Source organism: Ixodes scapularis, unplaced genomic scaffold, assembly GCF_016920785.2.
Source record: "Ixodes scapularis isolate PalLabHiFi unplaced genomic scaffold, ASM1692078v2 PGA_scaffold10__122_contigs__length_95168666, whole genome shotgun sequence".
Taxonomy (NCBI): Eukaryota; Metazoa; Arthropoda; class Arachnida; order Ixodida; family Ixodidae; genus Ixodes; species Ixodes scapularis.
In genome coordinates, this window is record NW_024609836.1 from 72,831,798 (window position 1) to 72,847,108 (window position 15,311).

The 15,311-nt window shown below is 45.3% G+C and overlaps 1 protein-coding gene across 1 annotated transcript in view; it reads right to left on the reverse strand.

The window, feature by feature from the left end:
* Window positions 1–306: 306 nt before the first annotated feature.
* The window catches only part of LOC8053798 (zinc finger CCCH domain-containing protein 13), a 30,673-nt gene continuing 15,668 nt past the window's right edge, over window positions 307–15,311 (reverse strand). Inside the window, exons 8-13 of the mRNA XM_029989819.3 lie at window positions 13,803–15,281; window positions 8,545–8,873; window positions 5,265–5,349; window positions 4,482–4,530; window positions 2,068–2,168; window positions 307–1,261 (exon numbers count right to left, since the gene is read on the reverse strand). Coding sequence (XP_029845679.2) covers window positions 1,121–1,261; window positions 2,068–2,168; window positions 4,482–4,530; window positions 5,265–5,349; window positions 8,545–8,873; window positions 13,803–15,281 — 2,184 coding nt within the window. The 3' untranslated portion in view covers window positions 307–1,120. The remainder of the gene's footprint in view (window positions 1,262–2,067; window positions 2,169–4,481; window positions 4,531–5,264; window positions 5,350–8,544; window positions 8,874–13,802; window positions 15,282–15,311) is intronic.

Consider the following 15,311-nt stretch of genomic DNA (forward strand, 5'->3'; position numbering starts at 1 on the left):
TAATTTTGAAATTTTTGAGAGCCTGGGCTCAAAATCCTCGCTAGTTGAACCTTTAATTTTCAATGCAACAGGTTCAGTCTTCGATCCTAAGCCTAAAAAATAGTTGGGAACATTTCTTTTATTACTTGAAAGCAAGTCCTGTTTGCATTCGCTGCAACTGGAAATCCAGTCAATGTGAGGAACAGCTGCATCTACTGCAACCGACCTATCATTAGCACTCCTCTCAAACAGCAATTAGCAGGTTGCAAGCAATATTGTTGCGCCTCACAATGGCTGCAACTCATTTTGAACACATGGCCACGGACAATCACTGGAAACGCCTTTATTTATTTTATTTACTTAAATACCTCAAGGCATAACGCAAATGCAGCCTTGTTAAAATACAACGTTGTGAACCACCCTAGCGGTTAACAACAAAGTCCTTCAACGATGGTTCGAAATAACTTGCCAGACTGCAGTTATATAAAGAAAAAACGAGCAAATATACAGCATTTCCTCTACATTGAGCGATGTCTTTGCGTCAGCATAAATAAAAAAGATAACTGCAACGTGCTTCGTGCAGGCACAGCGTGCTAAAGATAATCATAAATCGGCAAACTCCAAGTTGTGTAATCTTAGATAAAATCTTAAAAATGATGACTATGGCAGGCAAACGACAGATGTGCCAACTTTGGTAGAAACAAGAAAAAATAAAACAAGCTTGCAAAATATGCAGGTTTAAGATGCGACGACAAAGACAAAGAACCGTTGTTTTTCATTGGGGAAGTCCCACAAACCCGAGTCTGCATGTTCCTCCACAGACGACTCGAAAGTTCCGAGTTCACTGGCCGCCGTCGCCGTAAACCGCAATTCCGCGCGGTGGTGCCACGTTGCAGAGTCTGCCGTCGGCACGTAGGGTTGGAAGTGTTCCGAGGCTGCTCGTGTTCGCTCGTAACCAGTCGCGAGGAAACTCGATGCAGTGGATCGCAGTAAAATCTGTTAACGGGCCTCCCCACGATGCGCGACACATCTCGTCGGCTGTGCGGCATCCGGTGACTCTGCGCTCCAGTCCACGCGTTTCACACAGTTTTGCACCTCGATGCCACTTCCGGAGGCCTCGTAGACGTGGCCCTCCGGCTCACTAGTGGAGGGGAATGTTGAAGAGTTCGAACGGAATGCTGGCCATCAGCTCGTCGCTCTCCTGGTGGGTAGTTCCCTTGTTGGCGCTTACAACCCGGATGAGGAACTCTGGTATCAGCACTTGGTTGAGGTAGTCGCCGCTCTGCAAATGCCACCGCGATCGGGAGGACCGTGAATTCCACGGTGGTGGTGTGCTCTGGGGCTGTTCAATTACTGGACTTCTTTCAAAGGGCTCGTTGCTGTCTAGTTAACTGGAAAAGCGGCATGGCCGTTCCCATTTCTATCGCTTTCTTGCTAGAGAACCTTCAACTACTAAGGAACCGCCTACCAGTTGGAGGACGGTGCCGTTTTGATGTCGAGGAGTCCCTTCAGCCCCATTTGCACATCGCTACCATTACATTCTTTATTGTTTATAACAATGATGATAATAATAATCTTAATCTTCATTTAAAATGCCCCAAAACAACCACTGAGGTCCTTTGCATGGTGCACCTACACATAACACCAACCACGAGTAAGCAACAAAATTTTTTCTATGATCGCATTTGAGATGCACTAATACAATGGTAACACAAAATATAAACGAAAATGAGGTATTTTAGAGATGCAAGATGTATGGACAAGAAAGAAAGACCCTTTTAACACAGTGCAATGCTGGGCTGTTTCACGAGAAAAATGACGCCTTACGCTCGACCAATGCACAAGTCGAGGCTACTTAAGCAATGTAGCCACATAAGGGCTAGATTGCTAATGACCTCGACATAAATATGTTGTGCAACATCCTGATGACTTGACATCGAGTCGCATGATATTGCGGTATTGCGTCACATCACACACCCGCAGCATGTGCCCGGCTCATTTGCAACACATTTTCTGCGTCTACGAGTTTATCAAATGTAATTCTATTCTCAAAAAAAAAAAAGACACATAAAGGGGGAAGTTGCTTACCAGCCGTCGACGCACTACAAACTCCTCGATGAACAGGTTGCTGATGAGGTTCATCTGTGCGCTACTGAACATAGAGAAGTAGACCTTGTACGTCAGGCTTCCTGGAAAGGAAAATTCCCGTCAGGGTCCCCTTTCGCAAGATCGAACTCGTGCGGTCGTCAAAGACGCAAATGCCGAGCCGGAGCTGACCGACGACAACGTGGCCGAAACCGCCACTGCTAGTAAACACATTAATAGAATTCGCTGGAGATACTCTGCTATGCTTAGGAGTATCGACACTTCATTCCAGTTTCTTTGTGGGCGCCGCCATTCTGGCGCTTGAAGCGGAGCGGGCGCAATAGGCGACCGTCGAGATTCGAAATTACGGTACAGTCGAATCTCGTTAATTCACTATCTTGATTCAAACTTGCAGATAATTCAAACTAACATGCAGGTCCCGTCCTATGCGTCTCTATGGGAGGGAGCCCCTGATAATTCAAACTTTGCTTTATTCATACAAATTTTTGGTACCCCTCGAGTTTGAATTAACGAGATTCGACAGCACGAAAAAGAGTCCACGAGACATTTTGAATACGCCTTTTCACGACCATCGAGGTCGTGAAAGGGCGCATTCACGATTTCATTGTAATGTGGGTTGATTTAGTAGTCTTCGATAATGCCGAGCAAACTTCTAATTGAAACCATGCCTTTAAGATTGATAATTAAAAATTTCATTCCTGAAAAGGTATGAATTACCCAATTATACTGAACGCCAGTAATTTTCTTCAACGGGCCCTTTGGCACAGACCGCTATCTCATCAATCTTTTTTCTGTCCGATGTGTAGTTCTTGTAGGAGCGATTTGGCACGCGTTTCCAAAAACTCCCTATAATACATCACTCGTTCATCCACGTGCTTGATCATCCACGTGACTCAATCTCGCAAATAGTGCAAAACCTTATGCCTACTTACAGTCAGATTGGAAGCAGTCACAAGCAGTCATACTCAAATGAATTCAAATGTGCAAACCATTCTTGAATCAAAGCATGCCCACTATTCTTTTGTTGTAGCCATGTCACAGCTCAAGTTTAGCACATAGGCAGTGGATGATGAGGATTGTTCATCCATCACACTAACAGCAGCATCAATGTTTTCCACTCCTTTTGTCATTCACACTAGTTAAGCAGGGTTAAGGAGTACCGGTACGCGTTTCTTCAGTACTGCAGCACAATCCATAAATCTGTGTGCACAGCTTATAACAATGCTCAAGCTGCACAAATTGTCAGGTATGCAAGAGGTACGAAAGACAATTTTTGAGTGCCATCTCTTTACCAAGTCAATGCATCAACTGACTCGAGTATGGTTTGCCACGAGGCCATATTTAAGTGGCACATTTACCCCGCTCAAATTTCACGAGCGGAAGTTTGCACACTCTGAACCGGGACAGTCCACTGCAATGTTACTACGTTGAAGTCGGTCTATAAGCTTCCTAGAACGCCCAACGCTTTTCTGGGGTGCGTCCCCTCTATGGCGCCTGTTACACTATCGGCCTGCCCTATGGATAGAAGTGGCGGAACCAGTGAAACGTTGGATGTGCATTTCCTGCTATAGAAAGTCATTCTATTGCTTTTAGATCGCAGCTCTTAGGGGCCCGTTTCCAGCTTGAGCGGCGTCGCCGTAACCGCAAGGTCACGTGACACCGTCACCGTCACCCGTGGAGGCGTTGCAGCTGGTGGCGCTAAGAACGCTATCCGCCCGTACCTGCTTGCATGCATGCAACAGAGAAGAACCGTTTTCGAACGCCGCTCCTCCGTGGAGCTTGTCAACTGATGGATCTAAGAATGTTGGTCCACTGTGTGTCATTAGGCCTTTTATTACTTCCGATTTTAGACTCAAGCTGCAATACATGTGCATGAAATATCCATTTTCATTTTCTTTGGGGAGAGGAATTGAAGGCATTGCATTCCTTTAATTTAGCCTAATTTAACCAACAGATTTCTCTAAAGCACTTAAATGCCTAATCGATGGGACGAAGTTGTCAGAATGAACAGCAAAGAAGACTGCAGTGTGGCTACGTGCCATGGACACTAGCCCATACCTGCCAAGTCCCAGGAGACTCCCGAATTTCGACCAACTTAAACAAAGAGTTTCTGCCGTAGCGACAGACGGCAGCAATGATGGCGAGGCCCAGCTGTATCTCGCTAGCATGAGCAGTGCGATATAAATGTAATGACGTTACCTTCATGTCGATTTATTGGCAATATTTCTTTTAAACAACCCTCCCGGCTTAGAAAGTCCTCCGGATTTGGTTTCTCCGAACTTGGCAGATATGCTAGTCTGCGAATCCCTGCCACCAAAGTTCCCCCAAATAACTCCCTTTCTTTTAACAGAAAATCAGTTCCTTGCGACTCCACAAGGACGATAGCGGAGACTTACTTTTTGCTTTGCCGCCGCGATGGTAGTCTGCATTTCTCCAACTCTCAATCTGTGGACGGGAATGTTATGCTCGTCACTTTAGCGTGTGTCGTGCGCATGCAGGTGTTTGCTTTCTTTTTTTGTCACAAACACTTGATTAATCATCTTGACATGACAATATTTTCTAGACTTTTGTGGCTATGACTGGCCTGATAGTAGTGGGGACAAAATTTGTGAAAAGGCAGGGTTTTGGACAAGTTTCCAAAATTTTCGACAAGCTGAGAGCGCATCCTGATTAGAAGACAATTTAATCGTGATTAGAAGACAATTTAATGATGCTAACCATGAGTTCAAATTCTAAAAATAAAATGATGAAAACAAACCAAATCATATAGTGTTTTTCTCTGCGAGACGTTGTCCAAGGTCCACCTGATGTCATTACTCACAGATGGTATGCTACCAATGTTGCTACAAGGTCACAATCGCATCCAAGTGGAGCTTCCGAATGGATTAAAATGCAGAAAAAGCGAAAGCATGATGGCACTGGAGTACACATTTTAGTGATTCAAAGGTTTAACATAGACAAAAAAGGACACCAAAGCTAGTAACTCAACACTTGTGCAAAAGCAGGTATGAGCACAAAGAGTTCCAAGGGTTTTAGAAATATAGCACCAATGTGTCCTTGTAAGCAGTTACAGGAAAACTTAACACACAGTCAAAGGCAAATGCGTAAAACGAGCCTTAGTGGTTCATTTGGAGTGGAAACATTTTACAATAAAGAGCACTACTAAGAGTGACATGTACCTTTCTCCTTATGATTCCGTCCATCTCGGGCAAGCACTTGTCAAAAAGGTACTTTAAGTGCTTCTCTTCTAAATCCTTGACCTCACTGTCCGGGGAGACAAAGCAAAAAGAAGCATGTCAGGAATAAAGGCGATGGAAATAAATACGAGGAGTCGTGGTTTTGAGCTTTCCGAAACCGTTTTATTTGTTCCATTACGAGAAGTAGCGAAATATGAGAAACAACTCCTTCAAGGACCCGCGATACAAAAAGTGGTTTAGAAAAAATACCACACATTGGTTTATAAAAACCACCCATGACCCATGCTTATTAGAAATAGCTCCAACTAGGTGTCACAAAAACCAATAAAAGAATAATAATAGTCTTCATACAGATCACACTCCACAGATCATTTTGCTCATAAAACAACTGAGCTATTGTTACCAGACATCTTTCCTGAAAGTGATTCCCAAGAGGCTTCTAAAGGAAGAGGTCATACCGCACAATTGCAACAATCAGAACTATTTGTGTAACTTAATCACACATAGAGAATGCTGCCAACAGTTTAAGCTTTCCAAGACAGCAGAACTGCATGAGCTGAGATGACCACCATTTCTCAAGCCAGAATATGACTTCGTACATTGTCCGGAGGAGAAAACAAAGCTAGGCGAATTTTAAACCAGGCTCTTTCACCACTAAAGGATTAAGAAGGCAAAACCAGCCAGCCATTTTCCCACAATTTCAAGGTGGTCAAACCACCACCATCCCCACAGAAAGCTGTACGGTACAGAGAATTTAAACAGAACTTCTCAATATTTTTCTACTCTTCCTTTACCTCCGTCGAGTGTTCTTTACAAATGTTAGACATTCATTACTAAAACTTTAAAAATTGTCCACCAACCCTCCAGCATTATTGTGCGAAGGTCCGCTTCATGTCGAACAATACACTTGACAGGCAATGGACCCTTATCAAAACATGGTCTAGGCACAACAGAGATAAACTCAACCGATCTGGAGTCCCAAGAAACCTCATTGGTTTCTTGGGACTCTGGATAGCAGTTTTCAAAAGCTGTGAAAGCAAATGGACAGAGCAGGGAAAAAGTCCCTCAGAAATGTATTACTCTGTATTTCAGCCTGGCAAGAAGCACAAAGTATGCATTCGTAGCAGTGGAAGGTTTGCTTTCAATGGCAAGAAGGTGAAAGGCAGCAGGACATTAACACTCTCAACCCAACCTAACGAGGAAAAGTTGCTGCAAAAAGTAATCAAAGATGATTAAGAAGTCTAGTGGCTGCCAGACCCCACAAACTTTATTCCAGTACACCAAGTATGAGAAACAATGTACAACTGTGCCCGGAAAAAGGTTGAGAACACCGCACGCAGGCGGCACTGGCAGTGGAACTACGTCGGCTCCCAGTGTTCGGGGGATAGATACGGCTCCTATCTACTTTCACCCGGCAACTAAGAGAAATTAAGACTTTGCAGGTGAGAAGCGGTACCACACAAGAGTGAAGTCGCACCAAAACACGGCCAGCGTAAAAACTTTTAGAAGCACCACCTTTCCAATGCCACCCGTGCTACATCTTTGTAGTCCGTTTTTCTGACGCGTGCCGGCAACACAACCGTGAAGGCGGTCTGCTAAACACCTCCACGTTTCGTTTCGAGCCGAACCAAACCAAACGTGCAGCAGAGGCAACGAGTATGCAGCTTCATGCTCAAAACCTTTGAAAGCCGCCTGCATTGCTAGAATAGGTGGGAGCACATATTCAACCAATGCCCCCAAGCTGAAGGGGCGGTGGAGGTTACATGCTCGTTGAACCGGTTGCAAGTCCATCTTTCGCGATCGGATCACGCTCTCGCCCGCACCCACACGCAGAGTTTGGTCAGGTAATGAAAGGAAGGCAGACGATTGGCCTGGTGGGCGCATAGATCCCACCGGCCGCTCAGCCTAGGAGTGAATGGAGTATGGCTTTTATTGAGGCCATGCATCTATACTTTGCCTCACCTTGCGATGGACTACGGTCAAAGCTACGGGCCGTGAGGTCCAATTGCGAGCCGGTCAGAAACCACGCGACATACTCCTTCCATGCGCATATCATGCACAGAGACGCGTGCATTAATACAAACGTCGGAGCAATGTGCCGCATGTTTTCTGGCTCCTGATTGGATCCGACAGCCCATAGCTACAGCCAACGTCCGTGGTAGGGCAAGACAAAGCACTAAGCATTGGCCACAGAATCTCGCGAAAATGAAACAAAGAAGTATATGTGGTTTGCACTGACATCATGCCAGTCACCACTGTGGTGGCCCAAGGCAAACTTCTTTTTCTCGGCAGGAACAAGTAGGAATGACCATCAGTGTGGTACGATGACTGTATGCACAAACCACGTATTTGGCCCTTTTTGTTTGGCAACAAACTCAGCGGCGCCATCAATTGGGTAGCCCCGGCACACTTCCAGTTCACGTATATTTCTTAATATTTTAATCATTGTTCTTCTATTGTAACAGTGAATGAAGTCTGGCAGTGCTGCTATAAGTGGCCATTTCCAGAAGACAGCGTGTATATTTGATTTCGCAAATACTGCAAAACCCGCCGTTCAGTTCAGAACAGGAAGTTGTTGGAGGCTATTTGCACGCTGGCACCACCACAATTCAACTCGCGCGAGATAAAGTGCACACCAAAAATGAAAAGAATTAAATCGGACGTTTCTGTTTAGGCAGCGCAAGGTCGGTCTGCAGTCGACATGTGGCAACACTGGTTTATGTTGTAGAGAAGAGATTTAGGTAGTGCAGTACGACTGCTAGCCTGTGGTCATTAACGTGAATCACGCAATACCGATACATGACCTGCACGCCGGTACAATGCTCATCCAGAAAGAAACAAGCAGGGGAGGGGACTGAACCCGAAATCCTGGGTAATGCAGCGCAAGCTTTTGCGTTGTGCGCTTCAAGCAGCAGTTTGCTACCAGGCTTGGCCACCGATCCCCCTCCATAAAATACCGAGGACAATACGAGCCGGAACGGTCCTTCACACCTTTTTTACATTCCTGCCAGTTTTTGAGAGGGCTGTGGTCCGGAATGCTAAGTTTGAGCTTCCATGCTACAGACTATTCGACATATTCGAAGATAATGGAGCCAGTGGGGATTGCAGAAGCCATAAAAAGGCTGGGTCGGATGGCCCCTTCCACCCGTCCACAACGGCCGCGACACAAGAACGGCACTGCAGGGCCTCCCTTTCCAACGCCAAAACAAACTTTTGACAACAAACGAGAAACTCTTAGTGCCGCATCTGGCTGTGGTAGTACCTTGCCGTCCGGATCTCCTGGTCCAGGATGGAGTTTGACCTCCCCGAAGACTCCTGGGTGTTGTTTGTGTTGCCGCCGACGCGGTACCTCGCCTCGGGCACCTCGGACAGCGGCAGCGTGCTCGTCGTGGTTGGAACGTCGCCGGAGGCGGTGGCCGCCTCCCTCTTGGGCGTCGGGACGTAGTCGACCGTCGTCTGGTGGCGGCGAGATGCGCTACCCACGGCCTCCGGAACGTACTCCTCGTAACGTCCCCGCACCGAACGCGAGCTCGACGTTGTCGACGCCACGCTGGACGGGACGTACTCTTCCCTCCTCTTCGGCTTCTCCTCCTGCAGCGGCGAGGAAAACGGGCTGTCAGTCAGTCGATGTGCCCGACGAGGATCGACACGTGTCACAGGCCACCTTTCATTTCCTTTAAGGGAGGACACTACCCGAAAGGGTCAGCTTTTAAAAACTTTAAGCTTAATATGAATAAAACTTGCAGTATATATTCACAGTTGCGAGCCAGAATGAAGTGCAAAGGTTCATCGATGTACATAAATTGGGAAAGAAATTATAGTCGTTTTTGTCAGGAACACACTGACATTGTTTAGGAAAACTATCGTTAGGAAGCTAATTTAATACCCAACTTTTTTTCTTTATTAGATATGCAGCAGAATACCTGGAGAGTGCCAATGTGAAAAAGAAATTGCCAAAAACCAATTCATATTATGCTAACACCGCACTGAAAAATCAAATAACTGTTTTGCCTTTTATGTCGTTGACAAAATCTTAATATATTTTATAAAAGACATCGACGAAGTAAACAAAACAATGCCACAGTTGCATTGCCCATTATATTCCAGTTAGAAAAAAAAAAATTATGAGTGAGCCTTTGCTTTTGTCCTGTTACCAAACGACAGTTCTCCTAAATTGAAATTTATGCCAAAAATTAGAACAGAGAAAGACGCGATCAAAGTGCTCGAACCTCTACCCTTTCTTTAGCAAAAGTTGGCTGAGGATAATTTATATTAAAAAATAACTATGCAGTGTAAACAAATGAAACTTTTTGGGAATACTCTAGATGCGTGATGATATGGCATTTTTCAGGTAAGCACTGCACTTTGTCACTAACCATTTCAGATGTTGTACAGTTCACCACTTGTCCGAATTCCACTGTGCTCTCAATGACAAACTTTGAGGAACTTTGAGGTATCTTTTGAATGTTGGCATGAGCTAAAACAAAAATATTTTCAAACTGAACGAGTGGATTAACGGAAAGGTTGGTGGCATTGCTTCGGTGAACTTTCTGCAGTCCTGAACCCACTGTCTGCAAACGGATTCTGTTCAGACGTGAAACCAAAAAGAAAATGACAATGCTCGAAAAGCTTTTAGTTAAATTTACAATATTATGAAAAGTTTATTTGTATACCTCCAGAGGCATTTGTTATAAATCGAGGCTAGGAAGTAGCTACTTTCCACCTTTGAACCTGTCAGAGATTCTATTTGCCCACTAGGTGGCAGCACCAACAGCAAATATATCTGGCTGCAACAACAAAGACTTTACCAGTTGCAGTTATTCCTGCAACAAGACTAAAAAATTAAAAACTAATCACCTGTCAATCATAGATTTTGTCACAAAAGTAAGTATACAGGAAAGGGCATGCACGATAGCAGACGATGCAGTGTAAAAGACTAGTGGCAACAGATGTGTGCTTTTTACCACCAGTGTTCTTCGACAAAACCACAAGTTACCAGCTGAAGAGTAAGTACCCAAATTATTACCAAAGAGAGCAAAAAAGCCTATAAAAAGTAGCATCCGTCCTTAGAAGTATCACAGATGTCCACCATACAGCTGCAGATATTTGCAGAAAATAGAAAACTTAGCTTATTTTTTTACTGTTTCAACCTCTTGAGGTAAAAAACAGTGCAACTGGACAAGGGCAACGAGCAAGAACAGAACTATGCATCACAGAAAGCTTGAATTCTGTGAGAATGTGATGCTAGCAGTTGGGATAGAATACAAAAGTTTGAGAACATGATGTTACCTGAATCAAAGGATAATTGAGGAAACTAAATATCCATAAGGCGACGTCCAGTTTGTGGACGCTTGTGGGATTCATCTCAGTGAAAAACACTTGTCAGCAAGAAAGAAAATATTGTTTTCTCTCTCGCTGATGAGCTTCCTTTTTTCACCGAAAAAAATGCTATAGGCACCTACAGTACAATTTCTCGTCTTGACAATATTAGGCTACGTCAGCTCATAGAAGAGTTCTATGAGCTTCTTAATTATCTTTTGATCCAAGTAATGCCATGTTTTCAAACTTTCGCATTCTATCCCAATTGCTAGCGTCACATTCTCACGGAGCCCGAGTTTTCTACTATGCATAAAATAGCTTTTATCCGAGGCGAAAAAAAAGGGTCTCTTTTCTCGGGAATTCCGTGTACTTTCACCATTTTCACCACTAGCCTTGTTCCTGCTGCTTGAGTGCAACTTCAATGCACCCCAGCGCTTCCCACATGCTTTAAGTCTCTCTAAAAATAACTTCGCAGTTTTTTGGATGATGCTCAGCAAACCTCTAATTGAAACTATATGTTTATTTCCACTAAAAAGGCAATTAATAATTTTGAGGTAAATATCTGACTTATCGGGGGAATTAACCATATATACTATGTCCCCCTGGCCATATAAGTCACCTGCACAGACCACATTAACATGCCTTTCACGCTTAAAAAAAAATAAAAATAAAACAATCCATTCAATTTAAAATTAGACACCTTGTATATTCATGTTCTTTGGGACGATAGCTGATTATAGGTTTGCTTAAAATCCAGTGTTGTAAATGCACCACTCTTTCATGCTTTTTCTACTACAGAAAATGCACTCCCTCCACATGACATCAGTTTGTATGTACCACTCTGTTAAAATTAAAAGAGCACAGACAGAATAGGGTGCCAGACGTCCCGTTTTGGGGGAGTCATTTCTGCCGTCTCGTAATTTTGTTGCAGCAAAGTCTCACGTCCCGTTTTCGTAAAAGTGTGAAAAAAAAGAAGAAAAAAAAGGAAAGGAAACTTTGTTGCAGACATTTTTTTGCTAAAAAATGCTTTGATACAGTCGCCGACAGTTTTTTCCGATGATAATTCGGACTTCTTCGATATTTCGGAACAGTGACCTACCCTATAGAAATAGTGCATATTCACAAGCAATATTTCAAACAACTTGAAAGTTTGAAAGTTAAATTTTTCGGACAAAATCGTCGCGAGCAATCAGCGGGAAACATTACCAAGAAGCGGGCATATTGGATTCTATGTTGGCAGCACATGGATTACCTTGGTTTGGCAGCGCTACTTAGGTAAATACTGCTAGGTGACCCTGTACGGCTTTTTTTTTTTTTTTCCACTTGCATTTCATTATTATTACCATTGTTATTTCCATTTTGCTTTGTTCATTCGGCATTGCAGTCATGGACTTGGGCCTCTCATTAGTGATGCAAAACTATCGATAAATTGACTATCGATAGTTTTTCCAAAACTATCGATAGTGTCCCAGAACTATCGATAGTCGACTATCGATAGTACTATCGATAGTTTTTCGATAATTGACTATCGATAGTTTTTCGATAGTCGACTATCGATAGTACTATCGATAGTTTTTCGATAGTCGACTATCGATAGTACTATCGATAGCTTTTCGATAGTCGACTATCGATGGTTTTTTACTATACTGGCGACTAACGATACTATCGCTAGTGCTATCGATAGTCTTGCACCACTATAGTCAGTTACAACTCAAGAAGGTAGGGCGAGGGTAAGATGGGCCGGGGAGGAGGAAGCAGACGGAACGCTAAAGAGAGAAGGAGGTTTCCCCCTCTCTTCTCCAGCGGTCCGTCTGCTTCCTCCTCCCCGGCCCGTCTTGCCCTCGCCTTACTGCTCGCCTCCCCCTTCTTTTTTCGCCCAAACCCCCATCTTCGTCATCACTGAAAGCTGAACCAAAGTTGGGATGGTAAGTGCCTGGGCTAATTGGTGCCCCGTTTGAAAAAAAAAAAAAGAAAAAATTAAAGCGATAAATAGACAAGAGGGAGCGACGCAAACTACAAGTGTCGCAAAACTATCCATAGTAAACTGTCGACAGTACTATTGATAGGTTTACGATAGTCGACAATCGATAAATTTCCGATAGTCGATTAACGATAGTTTTCTGATAGTCGACTATCGATAGTTTTTCGATAGTCGACTATCAGTACTATCGATAGTTTTTCGATAGTCGACTATCGATAGTACTATCGATAGTTTTTCGATAGTCGACTATCGATAGTTTTTCGATAGTCGACTATCGATAGTACTATCGATAGTTTTTTTCACTATCGATAGTCAGGTTTCTGGCGACTATCGATACTATCGATAGTAGTATCGATAGTTTTGCACCACTACCTCTCATCTCTATCTCGGTGAATCATGTTTTCGGACTACGCTGGCTTGGACGTCATTGCCTCATCTGTTCTTCCGCCGCCGCGATGTGTCGCTAAGCACAGAAAGTACTCGACCATAACGCTAGAAAAGAAGGCAGCGATTCTTAACCTAACAGAAAATTGCTGAACGCAAACGGAGGCGTAACCTAAAACAAGGCGCTCAGGCGTAACCTAAAGCAAGGCACTATTTACAGCTTTTTTAAGCCCGCTTAGACGCAATAAAGGCAAGTTTTTTTAATATGCCGATTTTTCGGACTGCTCTATTATTAAAATGTTTTTTCAGTCCCTGCAAAGTTCAAAAAATCAGTTGGCGACCGATTTTTCCAGCACACTAAATTCTGTCGTGTTGGAAACGTCTCCCCTACGAGTCTGTGCGAACAAAACATATTTTCAGATGAAAGTGCGGGGAATTTTGATTGGTAGACATTACTTCCCAGCTGTTCAGAAAGGGGAAAGAATAACACACTGGCACCATCTATCAGTAGCTCCGGAACACTTGTGACCTCCCTATATTCTGTGCGTCACTTTCAGTGTGCTTGAATTAATACTGACAATGTTAAAAAGGCACAATTTCTCATAGATAGTGCATAGATTTGATCACACAAACACAGAAAAACTTTGTTCTAGTTATACGCCGATCGGACGGGATCCCACTGCTTGACACACAACGCCAGTGAGGTCTCTTATCGTAAACGGTCACAAGCAGTTATAACAGCTAATTGTACTCAAAATCAAATGTCATCAAGCCTTAACCTGTACCTCAGTTCTTCCCAAAGCCTTGTCTACCAGCAGAAACTAGCACCACCTCACCTGTTTTGGTAAAGACGTCATGGCAGATGGCACGTACGACGGCCCTTCCAGCCTGACACGGGCTCTCGTTGTCGAAGGCACGTAGGTGTCCTCCTTGACGGTTGGTGCCACCTTGCGCTCGAGAACTGAGCTGCCAACGGCTGCCTTTGTCGGGGTGTACTCCACCGCGACGCTTGTAACGGGTGTGGGATTATAGCTTACAGCGCGCAACTTTGGTGGGTCTTGTGGCACCTGTGGCGAGGCAGGATCGTATTCTTGGTGCGCCGACAAGGTGGATTCGACGGAAGGTCCAGTACTAGCGGACGACTTGACGCCGGCAGACAGCTTGAAGTTTTCGGATGGCTCTGAGACGGCAGACGACCCGACGTTTGGCGACGACCTTGGGTCCTCATTTTCGTCGAGTTCGAGGAACAGGCTCCTGTTCAACGTCTCCGCTTCTCTTTTCTGCTTTCCGCTAGCAGACGACTTCTTCGATGCCGCCACTGTCGTCGCACGGTGCTCCTTAAAATCGTCCATGCTCTCCCGTTTTGCCTTGGTCTCAACCGTCGTTTGCGTGGAGTCTGGCGACGTCCTTACCGTCTCCATCTTATCTTCCTTCCTCAACGTTTCTGCTTCGCTGTCCGAGTCGGAGTCCCCGATCCCGCAGACCGTCAGCAACTGCTTCAAAGCAACATTCTTCGTTGAATGCGACTCTTTTTTCGGCTTGATGGCAGTGTGGTCTCCCTTTCGTCGCTTGGACGACGAACCCTCGTCCCTGTGTGAAGACTTCTCGCGTTTGCTGTCGTGCCTGTGGCCATGACTTGCGTTTTCCTTGTGTGGCCGGCGTCCATCATCCTTTGAGTGCTTTGACGGTTTGTGGTCCCTGCTGCTCTTCGACCGCTGCGTCGACTGCTTCTCGGATGTCTGTTTCGGCCGACTCGTCTGCCGCTCCGCCGTCTGTCGGTCCGCAGTCTGTCGGTCCGCAGTCTGTCGGTCCGCAGTCTGTCGGTCCGCAGTCTGTCGGTCCGCAGTCTGTCGGTCCGCAGTCTGTCGGTCCGCCGTTTGCCGATTCGCTGCCTGCCGCTCTGTCGTCTGCCGTTCCACGAGATCCTCACTTTCTGGCCCACGCGAATCCGCTCGCAACGTCTGCTTCGCTTCGCGGTCGCGTGGTAGGCTGCTCGAGCGACTGGAATGACCACTGCCTGAACGACTCGAGTGACTGCCATGAGAAGTCAAGGTTTTTGCACCCTGATCTCGAGCGCTCTTTGTCTTGCTTTTGGCATCTTCGGAAGGCGTCCTGACTTCAGGGGCCGATGTACTCGCCAGACTCTGCGGCTGTTCATGGCGCAACACTTGGGCCTTCGAGAGAACAGCACCGACCTGCGGCTGCGAGCTTCGCGTTGGAGAAACTGTCCTTGCGAGTGACATTCTTTGTGGCACTTGCTGGCTCGCACTTCCCAACGCAGGCTTCTTCTGTTGCGGCCGGGTGTCGGGCTTGGGCTGCGAGAGAAATGGTCACGCTTGAGGTTC